The sequence below is a fragment of the Ciona robusta genome, chromosome 1 (assembly GCF_009617815.1).
Source record: "Ciona robusta chromosome 1, ASM961781v2".
Classification (NCBI taxonomy): Eukaryota; Metazoa; Chordata; class Ascidiacea; order Phlebobranchia; family Cionidae; genus Ciona; species Ciona robusta.
The window spans coordinates 1746834-1763652 of NC_143235.1; the positions used below are offsets into that span (position 1 = coordinate 1746834).

The 16819-nt window shown below is 36.9% G+C and overlaps 2 protein-coding genes across 2 annotated transcripts; one reads left to right on the forward strand and one right to left on the reverse strand.

The window, feature by feature from the left end:
• Window positions 1-441: 441 nt before the first annotated feature.
• LOC149741233 (trifunctional enzyme subunit alpha, mitochondrial-like) lies at window positions 442-11613 on the forward strand. Its single transcript, XM_089880471.1, has 20 exons — window positions 442-641; window positions 772-813; window positions 982-1049; window positions 1297-1430; window positions 1798-1936; window positions 2177-2264; window positions 2345-2479; window positions 2759-2884; window positions 3177-3298; window positions 3533-3699; window positions 3983-4153; window positions 4822-4957; window positions 5516-5602; window positions 7599-7739; window positions 8006-8155; window positions 8497-8611; window positions 9107-9224; window positions 9516-9606; window positions 10419-10473; window positions 11241-11613. The coding sequence occupies exons 1-20, from the start codon at window positions 578-580 to the stop codon at window positions 11387-11389; spliced, it is 2298 nt and encodes a 765-aa protein (XP_089736597.1). The 5' UTR covers window positions 442-577; the 3' UTR covers window positions 11390-11613.
• A 429-nt stretch (window positions 11614-12042) lies between these two features.
• Window positions 12043-15190, reverse strand: LOC149741234 (uncharacterized). The gene is made up of 3 exons (XM_089880783.1): window positions 14970-15190; window positions 13879-14184; window positions 12043-13808 (listed from the first exon to the last, which is right to left on the reverse strand). Exons 1-3 carry the CDS (start codon window positions 15147-15149, stop codon window positions 12363-12365), a joined length of 1932 nt encoding a protein of 643 aa, XP_089736909.1. The 5' UTR covers window positions 15150-15190; the 3' UTR covers window positions 12043-12362.
• Between the last annotated feature and the right edge of the window lie 1629 nt (window positions 15191-16819).

Here is a 16819-nt window from a genome sequence, read left to right on the forward strand (position 1 = left end):
TATATGCGATCTATTTCAGTTATACATGCAAATTAACAGTTTAAAAAGTAATTTTTAATGTTTTTTAGAACCTAATTTTAATGATGCGGCATCACTGTTTAGAGGTTATTTCGGATTCTATTTCAAATCGGACTTTGGAACTTCTACTTCGCCCCTTGTTTAAATACTTTCGATACCTGTTAAGCCGAATATCATTTAGTAGGTGAAACTTATGTACTGTTAATAGCGATTCGTTTAATAAAATTCGGCCTTAAATAACGGGATAGAGGTAAAAATTGCGTAAACATTTACCGGCAAAGTGACCTCTACGAAAGCACGCATGACTGCTTTTCACATCGGCGAAGGAATTGTAAAATTTGTAAACGTAAGGACGCCTGGTTCATTTTGAGGTGGAAGAGCTGTGTTGTACTTGTTAATCACTGCATTTAGTAATTAGGTAACTTTGTATGCGCTGCTACGCTTTCGTATATATGTACGGCAATGTATATGGTGCGCATTTACTGAGGGTTTTATTTGTGGCAGGATAAACGGTTTGTTTTGTTGCTTCTAATAATTTATTTTCTGGAATTCTGTAAAGATGTCTTCACTTATTCGAACACTGAGACACCCATGTTTGAAACGTCATTTATTTTTAAAAAGACGTAAGTTTATTTTTTATTTTCTAAATGTAGATGCAATATTTTATTTTGAACTTCCCGTTAACTGTAATGTAATCGACAGCAAGTTAAACTAACTGTACAAATATTCTTCATTATATTTTTTACATTTCAGATTCTGGTGAACGACATTTATCAATTTCATCTTTGTTGAATGGTTGGTAAAATATTTTAGTTTTGATCATATTAGGCATATCTATATAAAATAATTCAAGAATTGTCAGTCAATTTACTTCTCTTTAACATTACACTAAACGCATACGTTTAATAATATATATATAATTAATATATATATATATATAATACATTCAATTGTTTTTCCCAGGCAAACACATGAACATTGACTATCAAGATGATGTAGCTGTTGTAAGATTGGACAAAGCAGATGCAAAAGTAAATACGAATTTTCTATATTGAACAACCAATCCAAAACGAGCTGTAAAAATCAAAGATTTTTCTTATTTCCAATAATACATATAAATGTATATATAATATATAGGGAATGCGTGCCAAAGTTAAACTTGTTACTAAACTTGTTAATACCCCAAATAAAGTTAAAAGCCTTAAATGTGTTTTTTCGTTTTTCACACTGAGGTATATTTTCACTCTATAAAGTTTATATTATTCTACTTGTCTTTAGATGAACACACTAAGCACTGAAGTAATGACTGAGTTTCAAGATATTTTCAATGAAATTCAAAGAAACAAATCTGTGAAAGCAGCCGTGCTAATATCTGCCAAACCTGGAAACTTTGTAGCTGGTGCTGATATAGAGTAAGAAATTATATATAGAAGAGTTTGTGTTGTGTCACATAACATCAATCAATATATTTTCGTAGTGAAATTATTAAGTAATGATCTAATGCATAGGAAAAGTTGTACTATGCTAAGCCCTTTTAATGTAAAATCTTATTGCATATGATATAAACAGAGATAGAAGTGCAGTGTTGGTGTAGAATCCGCCTGCTACCCTATAAACTCATCTCTAGTCATTGCCCCATACTGGCTTTTTCTTTGTTTTTATTTTTTTAGCATTTTTCTGTTTTTTTTCCTTATGCAGTGGTACCCAATCTACTTTGGTTATAGTTTAATAGTGCAAGTTGATGTATGCATTCATTTACCTGTTCAACTTGTTTTTCAGTATGCTTAAAAATGCTGGAAGCGCTGAAGAAACGACAGCTCTTGCAATGAACGGACAACGACTTTTCCATGAACTTGAAAACAGCAAGAAACCATTTGTTGCTGCAATCAATGGTGTAGCATTGGGAGGAGGACTTGAGGTAAATAAATGATTTTTTGAACCAAAAGTAAAGTTGGCAGACATCCTGGGACAAACAGGGGCTGTAGGTCTTATGATGAAAACACATTCTTTCAAGAAACATTGAATTTGCTAGTTGATTTATTATTATTACGCTTAAATAGTGATATTTTGCTCCTACTGTATCAGTATAACTTGGATTTCTATCATATTCTGCCCTTCATGTCCACATACATTAACCTAATTTTACTTATCTCTCCAGCTAACACTGGCTTGCCAATATAGAATCGCAACTACTGACAAATCCACCAACCTTGGAGTGCCTGAAGTTATGCTTGGGTTGTTACCAGGTTAGATAAGCTGTTGTTTGTAGTTTTTTTATCCTTAGTTTCTTCATTCAATGTCTGTTATAATCCAACCCTTAACTTAGGTGCTGGAGGAACACAGAGACTTCCACAGTTAGTAGGAGTTGCATCAGCATTAGATATGGCACTTACAGGGAAGAACATTAAAGCTAAGAAAGCAAAGAGGATGGGCCTTGTTCATCAACTTGTAGAACCGCTGGGTGAGCTTACTGTTTGTTAAGATTAAGATGATAATTTTTTATGTTTAAATACTTAAAATGTTAAAAGTGCTTTTTATGTTTCAAATTTATGTTTTTTTTAGGTTTTTAATTAAAAACTTGTACACAGACTACAACAGCCTGAAAAAATGATCTAATGCCTAAAAAATGAACTAAAACTAAAAAATTAGCTCTTACCTTGAATCCCACAATATACATTTAAAGACGAATGTGCATCGATGCAAAAAAATTAGCCAACCCACTTGTGTTCATTAAACGCAGGTCCTGGATTGGTTGATGCACAAACAGGGACCATGCAATACCTGGAGAGGATTGCAGTTGATACAGCACGTGGCCTCGCTAATGGAAGTGTGAAAATACCACCAATCAAACATTCTCAACAAGACAGTAAGTTACATACCACTATACCAGCATTCCCCTTATAATATTTTTCAGTTTTAAAAAAGAAATGTATATATATGTGAATGTGACAATGTGAACTAATTCAGTAAAATGACATAAATGAAGGATAAAATATATAAAAAAAAAATATTTTGGTTTTGTTTAAACTTACTTGTGTAGATATTTTTATTGAAGGACTGTTAACTGTTATGCTTTTAATTGCAGTATGTCTGTACTTTAATTTCAATCTAGTTATTTCTGAAGATTAATGCCTAAAAACAGCCAATGTTTTTCCCAGGAATAATTGCTTACCTTCTAAAGTTTGGATTCTTTGAAAATTATTTCTTTAATAAAATGATCAAAGGAAAAGTGATGAAACAAACCAAAGGTTTATTCCCTGCACCTCTGCTTATTGCTGATGTAAGTGGCTTTTATCACATTTAATGTTGTGTATTTCTCATGTTTCATCTACCATCTGGCAAGTTATGACGATTTCCCTGCCATGACAAGAAACATATTTAAAACAGGTTTTAATGATTTAATCAAACGACGAAACGAAAATATATATTTTTATACCAGATGAGCCGTTAAAAAAATATTTAATTGATGTTTGGTAGCAGAAGTAACATAATATATCTCTGCAATGTTACACAGGTTATAAGGGAAGGTGTAATAAACGGACATGACAAAGGATATGAAGCAGAAGCTGCCGGATTTGGAAAGTTGTCGCAAACAAATGAATCTAAAGCCCTTATTGGGTTGTATGATGGACAGACTCACTGTAAGAAGAATCGATTTGGAAAGCCAGCTAAACCTGCTCAGTAAGTGGTAGTTTTATATTTAAGACGCTAAATTTATGTTTGTATGGTACTTTGTAATTTGTATAATGTTTTTTGGTATACACTGTTACAACAGTGAGCATTATGTGTTAGGTGTAAAAATGCATCATTTGTGTATGGGGCAGAAAAATACACCCGTTTTATAATCCGACAGTTAGCATGAGGTTTATGAATGCACCATTTGTGTCTGGGACATAAAAGACACCCATGGATGTAAATACCTCTACGAGTGAACGTTATATATTAAACTATATTTTATACACAGGAACATAGCAGTACTTGGTGCTGGCTTAATGGGTGCAGGCATAGCACAAGTAAGCATGGATAAAGGTTACAATGTTACGCTGAAAGATTCCTTCAGTTCTGGGTTGGCTAAGGGCCAGGAACAAATCTATAAAGGTTATAATTTGTCTGCGAAGAAGAAGAAAATAACAACGTAAGTTATGTTGGTAAGATTACTTTTAGTATAGATAATATTATACATTTTGTTGCCCTTGGTAAAACTAATTCCCACGTCACACAGTTTAAATTCTTTGTTTGTAAGTCTTTTTTTATTCAAGTTTTAATAATGTTCAAATCTACCCATAGTTTATTTTTAAATTTAATTAAACCTTCAATCTTGTCAAAACCCATTATTTCTAAGGAGCCAAAGTTTAAAATATGGGTAATATTATTTTAAGTAAAATTTCTATGTTTGCTATAACTACAATATAACTATATTCCAATAAAGTAACTGCAGGAAATGTCCCGATTGATTAGGGTTTGTTATGTTGCCAATAGGACTACTTCAATATATTGGAACAGCAATACAATGTCAAAGTTATACAAATTACAAACCTATTCCACAATGACTTGAATTCATTGCAAGTTTGTTGGGGTTTAATTTGTTTCCTGTATTTAATAAAATCTGTATTTTGAATAAAATATATCACTATATATATATATATATATATATATATAATATAAATTTAAATATTAAAATATATTTTTTCAGGGTATGTGCTTTGTGTAAACTTTTAAAACTAGTTGTTTTTTTACTGTTTTACTTGCACAAAAATGTTTTTAAAAACAGAAACACTTCTTTTAAATTTTTGTTTATTTCAGTTTCGAACGCGACCAAATTGTTGCGAAACTTGACGCAACTCTTTCTTATGATTCACTCAAGACATCAGACATGGTGATCGAGGCCGTGTTCGAAGATATCAACATTAAACATAAAGTTATCAAAGAAACTGAAGCTGTAAGTTGGATTATGTTTCTTGGCATGTTTTGGTTAGGTTTAAATCCGTGTATAGAATCCTGTTGTGTAAAATTAGTATGTCAGTTATGTAGTGTATGTAGAAGTTTGTCCGCTGCTGTCAATGGTTGGACACTTGCTTAAACTAAAGATCTGGGGTTTATGCTCCATACTGATTGACTAATGTGTTCGTTAAAAAACACTTGGAAAAGACACATTTCTCACTTCTAACCCAGTGGTTACTATAGGCTGGTAGAAGCCTGGGTATTGGTAGGATGGTCAAACTCTAGCCTAAACCCCCACCCTAGTTCCTAAAGCATGATATGCTGCAGGGCCACACCCATATATATTAGATTGAGCATATGTAATTTTGCGGTAATGGGCCAACTCTGGCCTAAATCCTAGGTCACATGGCATGCCTCACTGTAGGAAGTCATCCATATAGAATATAATAAGCATATACAGTGTTGCGGTAATAGGCAACTCCGGTCTGATTCCCAGGTTCCTTGTCAGATCTTGGGATAAGAGTATTTACATTAATAAATGACATAAAACACGCAGGTGATACCCGAACATTGTATATTTGCATCAAACACTTCAGCTCTTCCAATATCGGATATTGCCAAGGCAAGCAAGAGGCCAGAGAAGGTAAAATTATTAATCAATTTTTATTTTTTAAATTTTGTGAACATAAAATAAAAGTTGTTCAAATAAATCAATTTTTGACTTAAGCCAAAAAAGTAACTGCCAAGAAGGGAGGATTTAAAAATGACTGTTTTTTAGGGATGTGCCGAGCCGAGCCCGAACTCAAAAGCTCGTGCCCGAGCGTCTCCTTTTTTGACGCTCGGCGCTCGGCTGAAATATGGGCCGAGCGCCGAGCCTCATATGCTATTGCTATAATGTTGCACGCGAGAGAAAAACATTACTATACTGAAAATACTGAAAATGAAAAAAAGTGAAGCTACTAAGAGAAGATAACGAGAACAGTCAGCGTAGCTTCCTTTTTAATTATTTTTCGTTCGTTGTGAATTTGCTCTTTCGCAAGTAACGAATCGCAACGTTAGTGAAATTGCCCGTATGGAATTACAGCCGGTGTCAAATTACACGAGCGCGCAATGTTCCTGTATCTGATTTTAAATAAAAAGCTAATAACTCTTAAACTTTTTTATAATGAAATAAATGAACTGCTGCAACCATGGGGGCTGTTTTTGTTGTAATGACAGATCCCATTTCCGCAAACACGCACCCAGACAGAAAGTGTTAAAACAGGCGTTGCATTCAATATTACTTTCTTCCGCTGGGAATTGGAAGTTGGAACATGTTTCATTTAATTGTTACGTCACTTGTCCTATAACAACATAACTATAAATTATGACGTTTCATAATATAACAATCGGGAAGAAGGTTCCCACTTCCAACCAACCACAAGTTCGAGTTCGAAACCTCGTGTATGAGCGTCACATTTTTACGCTCTGCGCCGGTGTAGGATATAAAGGAAGACGCATGCGGTAGCATACATTCTACACCTAACAAACGAAGCAATCGTTGTGAACTTATTCTCGTGAATAATGACGTAATGAAACTCCGGTTCTCGTGCGGTGCCATCAAACGATGTTTTTTGGCCTCCGTCCAAGCTCGACCGGGACGATACTATGTAATATCATATTGCAATCTCTGTTGGTTCCAATTTACTGATATCGTCGCTCTTCGCTTTTATATTGTATCAATTAAAATTTACATAATCGCGATTTACCTGCATTTAAACTAATCATCAGAAACAAAAATTATACACAAACTACAGATCGTATGGAAGCGAATAAAACACGATTGTTTTATAACAATCTCGTTTGTAATGTAACAATCGTAATGATTTATTAAAGTTATTCTGATGTAAATAATCGTTAGATTATCCACGATGGACATGCGTAAAACTTACACCAATGTTTCATTTATTAAAAAGACGTTTCTAATTAAGTATAAATAATGTAATATTGGTCTTAATCTACCGCATAAAGTAGAATAAAAAGATTACTGTGCAAAACCAATTTCTAAAGCGTTTATTTCGCTTTAGAGATAACGTTGTTTTTTATCTGTATGACAGACCCCTTTTGAACGCACTAGTTGCACCACTGGCTGCAAAAGTTATAAATACTTTTTAATCAAATATTTTTTTATTGGAAATTACGAAACGAGACGTCTTTTTAACCGCAAACCACGTGCTCTGTAATATTTAAATTAGCGACGCTTTTCGACTGAATATGAACGCGTTCTCGTACGCCTTTCTCCTTGATGACGTCATAGGTGCTCGGGCTCGGGCTCGTGCCGAGCTTTTCGTTGAAGCTCGGCGCTCGGCGAACCCGAGCTTTTACAACTTCAGCACATCCCTACTGTTTTTTAATATTAAACCTTTATTAAATTTTATGACCCACTTAATGTTAATTGTATAATTGTCATGTAATATAGAGTCATACACTATAAACAAAACTGCTTTTATTCCAAATTTTTAATGGTTTGTATGGCAAGATTTTTTCAGGGTTTGTCACCAGCTCAAACCCAATATACTAGAACTAGAGTCTATATTACATTATCCATGTTAGCAGAAGTATTAAAATATTTTATTCATTATTTAAATCAAACTCCACAGGTAATAGGAATGCATTACTTTTCACCAGTGGATAAAATGCAGCTGTTGGAAATCATTACAACCGACACAACATCTAAAGATACGGTCGCTTCTGCTGTACAAGTTGGTTTAAAGCAAGGGAAACTTGTCATAGTTGTTAAGGTGGGTAGTTTGCTGCTACAGTGGTTTATGTTTTCATATTGACAATGAGTATATGCATAAAGAAGTGAGAAATGTGCCATGTAATATAGTAGGGTGGGAGAAGATGGGACAACTTCAATTTATTTTTCCGTCCCATTAAGGTAGTAAACAAAGAACATTCAAAGAATTATAAAACTGTATCCTCACGACTCCCATAGACCCACACACTGGCCAATTAGATTGTGGCTAACTATTAAACTTATATTCCTAACATATTGACCACACAGGATGGTCCCGGGTTCTACACGACTCGTCTCCTCGCTCCCACTCTCTCCGAAGTAATCCGGATGTTGCAGGAAGGTGTTGGTCCTCAGAAGATTGATAAACTCGCAACATCATTCGGATTTCCTGTCGGAATCGCGACTCTGCTTGATGAGGTATGTTGTCATAATGGGTTCATATGATGTCATAGTTTATGGCTTTAAAGTTGTAGTTGTGTAAATACTGTTATGGGTGACAACTTTTAAAACCAGTGTGGCATCCTATTTTAAGCCTAATAGTTTTATTCTGCGCTATTAGGTGGGTAATCCAAAGTACATTGCATTCAGCACATTAATCAATGAGATTTTCTATGTTTGACAACTATGAGTGTAACTGCATTTTAACAATGATTATGTCATCCCAGATTTTTGCCAAAAAAATTACACATCACTTATTCACTTGACCACTTACACTAGTATAAATATCCTTCACTCTAAAACTTATACCCCACACACAGGTTGGTATAGACGTTGCTGTCCACGTGTCTGAATACCTAGGGGGTGTGTTTGGTGATCGGTTTGCAGGGGGTAATGTACAAGTGCTCAAGAACCTTGTTGACAGTGGTTGTGCAGGTAAATATCACAATAAAGTTCTAAACTTAAAGTCAACTGCTATCCTTTATATTGTATGTTCTATATTAGTTAAATCCAACAGAACATCCACTGGTGTCTCACATTGGTTTATTACATTAACTGTTAAACCCAACATTTCTTTATTTGATAGCATTGCATCACTACAGATAGTTTAAATATACATTACATTGTTTTTAATGTATATTTTATGTTGTGTTATGTTTATAATGCACCTCTGCTGCATTGTTGTATCATATAGAGCAACATTCCCCTTATTTATAAAATATTGCACTACTAGATGATGCTAGAGAGGTGAAAGCATGTATTCAAATACATAGATGTAACTTCTGACATGACTAGTAATTGGGTATAAATGAAACTACCATATGCACATATATAAATAAAATTACCATATATTATATATGTAAATACATTAGTTAGTTGCCACATATGACCTATTAACCATCACATGTATAATGTTGTTATGTTACATAGGTCGCAAGACAGGAAAAGGCGTTTACGTTTATTCTGATGCGAAAGCAAAGACGCGACCAGTTAACGACACGGCAACCAAGATTTTGAAGGAATTTGCCATGGAACCAGTTGATGCAGTGTAAGTGTTGTATTTGTGGGTGTATGTATCCTTGGACACAGATACATAACTACAATTTCTCCAACCCAGGTATTCAAAATTCATGTCAGCCATGCATTTATTGCCGTCACCTGACCCGTCACCATTATGGGCGCATGTGTCCTTGGGCAAAACATTTCTTGTCACTTAAATCTTAGTCATACCATTGTGTTACCAAGAACATAATATCAAAACCATAATTAAGTTACATCACTTCACTTATCATTATTTTATCTCCAATTAAATTAAATTTTTTCATCTTCCAATCCACAGTTCAAGCGACAGCGATATCCAACTCCGATTAATATCGCGGTTTGTAAACGAGGCAGTGATGTGCTTGCAGGAAGGTATCTTGGATAACCCTGTAAGTAAAATGGTGTCTTACCTAATGTACTGGTTGCCTGTTGAGTTGTAACACAGCGATTTGCTTAAGCAAGGGGTTTTCAAATTTTCTGGTTCACAGCAGATTTGGATCCTAAATTTCCAAGATCTGGGATCGATTTTCTGTCGAAACTGAAAAAATATATTTAATTTTGTGACAAAACTTTGTCATAATGTGTTGGTGATTATTGACAGTTTCAACCTTCAGGCACATAAGAGCCGCACCGTTGTACCACACATATTCACTTCCCAGATTTAAAAACACAGTGTTAAGTTCTTAGCTATGAGTGTATGCAGCCATGTATTGTTTACTTACGTGTATTAACTATTGAATACTGCAGCATAGGTTGCCCTTCCATGCGGTTAAGAGCGGATATGATCTAATACACTGCTGACATTTAGATAATCCAGTCGAAATATAGTTTCCTCTATAAATTGTGTACTATTACTACAATCATCCATATTAGTTATATATTAGGTATATGTTGGTTAGCTCATGCTGACAAAGCAACGTAACTTAACTTAAATTAACTTAATTATAAAATAGCTCCTCCAGTAAAATCTTATTTGATTGTGCCAATGTTTTATATGTAGTAATATAATATTTTACGATTGTTTGTGTCATAATGGTATTTATTTTGTTTCAAAGAGATTTTTTAAGGTTTTAATATGACTGGTAGCAACGATAGCCAAATATTTAATTAACTAAGCTGTAAATTAACTCCCTTCTAAAGTTTCCCCAACCACAATAATTCCGTATGTTAACACTATAATAACATCGTCATATTATTATAGCTTGAAGGAGACATAGGAGCAGTGTTTGGCCTTGGATTCCCACCACACTTAGGAGGTAAACATTTTATTATATTTTGATTTGCATTTTTGACAATTTTTGAAAGGTTTAGCAGTCTGTAAAATATACAAGTTACACGTGTTTTTTTATTTTTTTCGCTTTTTTGCTCCTGGTTTTTTAGTTCATTTTACCAAGCATGTGCAATGCTCAAAACATAGGCTGTTGGGTTTAAAGACCTAATTTCAAATTGTAGCTTCTGTGTGTCGAATTATGGCGTGGTCGTATTATTTCCTCCTGTGACACACGCTGCAGATTAAACTCAAATGTCAGCGCTCAGTGTTCGCCATGACTATGTACGTGATCTGAACCACGGCTTATGTTTCGTGTTGACTTGGCGCTCCCTGTTTGCTGACTAACCACAGAACAACGATCAGTTACCACGCCTGTTAGTTAGCCATGGCGCCTGTAGTCACTGTAGTGTTTCATTGTCAACATCATTTGGTCAACAAATACTCAAATACTATTCTTTCACCCCCGAGAAAAACATGTCGTAAGCAAACTCGTGTTTACGTGTCTTACCGAGCATTTATATCGTAAGCATTTCAACAAGGGCATCTGAAACTTGCACGACCCTGTTTATTTGGGGTGACGGTTCACCACAAAATTGCCTTAAAACGTTTAAATTTAAAGTAACTACTAGAAGGTCTGATAACCCAAAATTTTCAGGACTGTCGCAAAAGGTAGGTTTATTAACAGCCCTAAATGCTCGATGTACACAGCGTTTCTCATGCGCAATAATGGTATGTAACGTCTTTTTTACATAGGTCCCTTCCGCTACGTTGACCTGCATGGTGCTGCGCCACTAGTTGAACATATGCGTCGATTCGAGGCTGCATACGGTCCAGCATTCACCCCATGCTCACTGCTGCTAGAACATGCAAAAGATTCCAGCAAGAAATTCCACTCGTCCTAGACGATGTTTTACCCGCTGCATTATAAATATATAGGTACCCAGCGTGCTATTTTTCGAAACGTAATTTTGCCAACCGGTACCGTGCTACGGTCGTGTTTTCGTGTAATTCAAGTTTCCAAAGAATCTATTATTGATATTTATGTTGAAGTTCAACTATGACGTTTAAATGCAACCGCTCCAAAGTTTCTGTTGATTTGCGTTGTTAATAAATTAGTAAAGTTTGACTTTTGTTTTGGTTAATATGATCGTGTGTGTGATAAACTGCACGGCTCTTATAATAAACAATAGTCCGGTTATACTGTGAGGCATTGGACGGAAGTTTAGTATTTTTTACTGTATTGAAACCCACACATGTTCCAACTTGACAGTGAGCATTAGGTGTATGCGTTTGGTCTATACGCAACCCATGTTGTGTATCGACAGTGAGCATGAGGCATTGTTATCGACCAACTTACAACGTTCTACAACACGACATAAAACTCGTTACAACAATAAGTTGTATTCTTGCATATAACCTGCGGTTTCTATGAACCATGATTCGTAGTACGATGACACTAAATACTAGAAATACAATTCTCTGCAAGCCATTGCTACTAAACCCTCAGCTTTACTATGCCTCGCATTGCCGCATGTGCAATATAAGATAAAACAAGTTTTTAAGGCGTTTGTATATTGGAATCAGAAACGAAACGTTGAAATACATTGTACAGCTGCAACACCTTTTGGAAGAAGTTCCGAAAAAATGGTTGAGGTCATGCAGCGTATGTCGTGTCAATATACGACTAACTACTGTTTGACCTCGATAAATTTGGTTGTATTGCACTCAGAAGAGCAGAATAACGTGTAGGTGCTTCATTGGTAATACAGAACAATGTTTTATTGAACTTAAATGATAAAGCTTCGAGCTAACATAAAGAGCATTGGCTCGAAAATAAACAGTTTTTGAAAATAAAGAAAAACATAACAGTGGTGATTATGACGTTGTCGCTGTCATCAATGGCAACCTACAAGGGGTAGTAGTTGCAAGGCTGACGTATTGAATGACTTTAGCCGGCGCTGATGCCTGTACTGTTTTTGGGGCGATTTTAATTTGGTTTCGGCAACTAGGAGTTGTCGGTATCGATGTGGGGGTATATCCAACGGGTGTGGGGCATGACGTGTTGCTAGGCAACAACGTAGGTGGGTCGGAAGTGCGGGGGGAGGAAGATAGTTTGTTGATTTCTTTCTGCCAGTTGGGAATCTTGCGGTTACCGTTGTGGCGTTTCATGTGTTTGGTTAGGTGGTCGCTTCGCATGAAACGTCGGTCGCAAATCGGGCAAGCAAATCGCTTTTCTCCGGTGTGGGTACGACGATGACGTGATAGTTCATCGGAACGAGCAAAGCATTTACCGCAGTTTTCCCATTGGCATTTAAACGGTTTCTCGCCGGTGTGGGTGCGCAAATGGGCTTTCAGATGGCTGCTTTTGAAATAGGTCTTTCCGCAGTTCTCGTAGGTACAAATATGGGACCTTCGGCGATTAGTGTCGCTAGATATCTTGTCCGTCGCCATGTATGGTGATTGGGTGAAGTCAACGGGCGAAGTTGGCGGTGTAACTCGCAGTGCTAGAGGTGCAGGTGCGAGGGTACATAGTTTTTGAGTGGGTTGTGCCGTCGGGGGTAAATACTCAGTTTTCACTTTTGTTGTGTCTATTACCGGCGGTAATGTAAAGTTGGCGTGTTGTTGTTGTTGGTCTTGTGGGTTGACCATGAGAAGAACAGCGCTGGAAGATTGGTGGAGCGCCTGCATGTTGCCCATTATAACTATGGGCATGGTGTGAATGTTACTGTTGGCCGTTATTGGGAGAAACTGACCACTGCCGTTGTGTAGAAGTTTGATTGGTTGGATTGAGGAAGCTGGGATTGCCGTTGGTTGAGATATAGTTGGCATAAAGAATGGAGCAAAAGTGGGCGGTTTCGAATCCGAAGGGAATTGGGATTCTGGCTCGGGTTTTTCGGCGGGTTTGTCATTTTCGCTGTCGTCTGTATCCATGTCCGAGCATTCATCTTTTGTGCTTTCGGACCCAGAAGTTGGGCTTACTTCGCTGTTGGCTGGTGACGCTGCGGGGGTGAGGTACACTGGTGTGTTTAATGTTGGGCTGTACGGTCTTGTAGTTGCGGTGTCGACCATAGTAGGGGAGTCGCAGCAGCTGGCTGATAAAGAGGGAGGGGCGTACAATAAATAATCCTTGTTCGACAATTCATTGTCTGTACAACAGCTGCATGTATCCGAATGCGAGCTGTCGTTGCCATGGGAACCAGTGACGGTTGTGTGCGCTGGCTTGGAAGTCATCGTCATGGTTGGTTGGGCGTTAGTGAGGTGTGTTATGGCGTGTTGAGTGTCCACGACTGGGGGTGGGGGTGTGTACGGTGGAGTAGACATCTGAAAATAGTTGGTAATTTAGAACAATTTACTTATTAAAGTTTAATTATAGAATTATCGCTGCGCTTACCGTAGTAATAGCTGTGTGATGGCTTGGACTCGACGCTGATCGAGAGTTATTTTCGGATTCGTCCAAAAACGTTTGGCGGTACTTTTTCCTGTATCGTAGTCGTGGAGGTAGCACCGGTTTTCTGGACCCGTTTAGTTGGTTGGTTTGTCCACCGCATAGTGAAAGTAGGGTGTCGGCTGCTTCGCAATCGTTGCATCCAGTACACGAGTCGCTACTATGTCTGGACCTGGAGTCCGAGTCGGAAAGATCAGCTCTTTGGCATTGGTGGGCGAATTGCTCCATGTTACTTGGTGTACAACAGCTAGTCTGTAAACAAATCGCGTATAAGACAACTGAACTTCTTTTACACAGACGGGAGAAATACGTTGAGTATTCCGCCACTGTCCCTAAATAAGGCGTTGGCTTAGTTTCCAGACTGAACACGCAGCGATCACGCTAGGCTTTTGAAAGAACCCACGCGCTGATCACGCAGCGGCCGCGTGGACAAACAAATGTGAAAAAGCGGGAGGCTCCTGACGTAACTCTTTGCTTCGCTTTACAGCTGATCGGCGCAAAATAAAGAAACAAATAGGAGTAAAAAGTGGGAGTGGTCATTCATTCAGCGCATGGGCGTCTTGACCGTTTCTGGTTGGCGCAAATGGACAAAAGCTCCCACACCCCTTTTAGGGGGACTAATAAACACTTTAGTTAGCGCTTTAGCGCGAGCAATCTAACCACGATAAACAAACCAAAAACGGCGCCTTTTAGCAAACAATTTAAGTGGTAATAAAAACTAGGTTAAGTGTTACTTTGCAAGTTTATTCTTATCGCATTCGTAGGCGCTTTATCAGTTCAAATACGTAACATACGAAACCACAAAAATTTTAAACCCGGGAAAAGGAGACAAGGCGTACCGTGGGAAAACGGATAAGCTAAAAAGTATGAACACGATGCGAACTAAACATCTCACTCAACGTAAAGTTCTAGACTTAGGATGAAAAAATACAGAACTTCCAAGCGAATTTAAAGTTTTTGTTAACGAAAAACTTAACGAAAAAAGTTCAAGTTTTACCGTATTTTTACTAAATAATGAACAAATATTTAATTCTTACCTCAAATTCGCATGTAGAATTCGTTGGAGAAGCAGGTAATGATCTCATTATTGTAATATAGTATGATAACAAAGGCACTCTAGTATTCCTGTCTTTAGATTTGTAGATCCGTTCAATAGAGCGGGCAAGCACGAATAGGTTGAGTTCATACAGCAGCGCATCAACAAGTAAGGCTAACATGGGCGGGTTTTTGCCGCTGGCCAATCACGATCGAGCTGTGTGTGGCGTCACTAGATGCGGAGGAGTGATCACGCGGCCGCTGCGTGATTTCGGTCTACCGGCCGCGTGCACAAAGAAAGGGCAGCACATGTGCATTTATGTGAATCATATGACTCGCTGTGTTGTAATCCTATTTCGATTCTCGAAGAAATTTTGGTATATAAAAGAAACCACGTCCTCAATGTACAGTTACACTAAAATACAGAGATTTTTTTAAGTTATACAACTTTTTATTGGACTAATTATGAACCATGTAACCAGTTTTATGCCCAAACTCATACATACATTTTATGCATATTTAAACACTTGATTTTTGTCTTTTCGGTTACAATAACGAAGCTTAAGATAAAACACATACAGAAAACGAAAATACGGGAAGTAACAGTAAAACGACAGTCGTTGGTTAAACAATGTAAATATAATACAGAAGTAAAACACTTCTTGTTAAATAAAACGTGGTCAAACTTTCAAAACTTTTAAATATTTTCCGAAATAAGATTGCTCACGTTAGCAAGTACGACTTTCATTCACCCCATGTGTATAACTCAAGTTACAAACATGATATAGTAGAGACAACCGGTGTACATGTGTTACGCCTGATGTCCAAAGTCCAATCAGTAACGCGACAAACACCTTACCCTATACGCCGGTATCAAATCGCCGGTTCACGCGTTCACGCTAGCAACGTGGACATATATATACAGATATATAGTAGGATGGGGGGGATGGAACACCCTTTCATTTTATTTTCTTGTTCCATGTGGTAGTAAACAAGGAACATTTAATGAATTACAAAACCGTATCCTCACGACTTTCATAGACCATTGTTAATTGTTTAAAACACGTTCAGGATATTTGGATAACTTGTGCTATAAAGGTTTTCCATCTCCCCCCCACGCCTCTATGTTTTTGTGGCTCCGTGACTCGTGTAAAAAGCGTGTTAATTGTTAAAAACACTATTAAGAAATATTGGATATTATTTGTTAATAGATTATATATTAATCTAACTATATATACCCTGGCCTATACTATGTATATACATTGTCCTGTCAGCAATTCTATTGTAAACACAGGCTGTCCCTACGGGCTGGGAAATTTATAAGTGAAACTTACCCAATGGTCTATATATAGAACCGATGTATTTGCCGTTGAATTTAAAACGACACAGTATGCTGTACTGTTTTAAGGAACTTTAACTAACAATCCATTCAGATTAAAACACATTGTACAATAAACAAATTTTTATTTGTGATTATTTCAGGTTTGCGGGTTTATAAAAAAATCGATCTTTTTTCTAATTTAAGCCGTTTTTTTTCTATATGTTTACCTTCGAGGGACTACTAGTTTGTTTGTCCAAGAGTTTGTGTGTGTTTACATGTAGTAGGCCACATATAATGGCTTTTCCTTAGGTGGTCTATAATATGTACTTGGTATATTTGTCGAAGCAAAACAACAAGTCTGCACACTATGATTCATGTTGTTTGTATCGAGCTTTAGATTTTTCAATAATTAATTTATCTTGAACTTATTGACCTAAGAGTCGGAGGTCGTTCAAAGTTTACCATACATTGTGTTGAAAGATGGATGCCTTTAGCATGATATTTCCTATATACGTGTTCTAACAAATGCTC

Excerpts from the sequence above, each read along its gene's own strand:
- LOC149741233 (XM_089880471.1), top strand. The coding sequence starts at position 578 with ATGTCTTCACTTATTCGAACACTGAGACACCCATGTTTGAAACGTCAT. Across the intron at positions 1,431-1,797 it reads GTAGCTGGTGCTGATATAGA|TATGCTTAAAAATGCTGGAA; the intron begins GTAAGAAATTAT and ends CTTGTTTTTCAG. Across the intron at positions 2,480-2,758 it reads TCAACTTGTAGAACCGCTGG|GTCCTGGATTGGTTGATGCA; the intron begins GTGAGCTTACTG and ends CATTAAACGCAG.
- LOC149741234 (XM_089880783.1), bottom strand. The coding sequence starts at position 15,149 with ATGTTAGCCTTACTTGTTGATGCGCTGCTGTATGAACTCAACCTATTC. Across the intron at positions 14,185-14,969 it reads ATTCTACATGCGAATTTGAG|ACTAGCTGTTGTACACCAAG; the intron begins GTAAGAATTAAA and ends ATTTGTTTACAG. Across the intron at positions 13,809-13,878 it reads ATCACACAGCTATTACTACG|ATGTCTACTCCACCGTACAC; the intron begins GTAAGCGCAGCG and ends AACTATTTTCAG.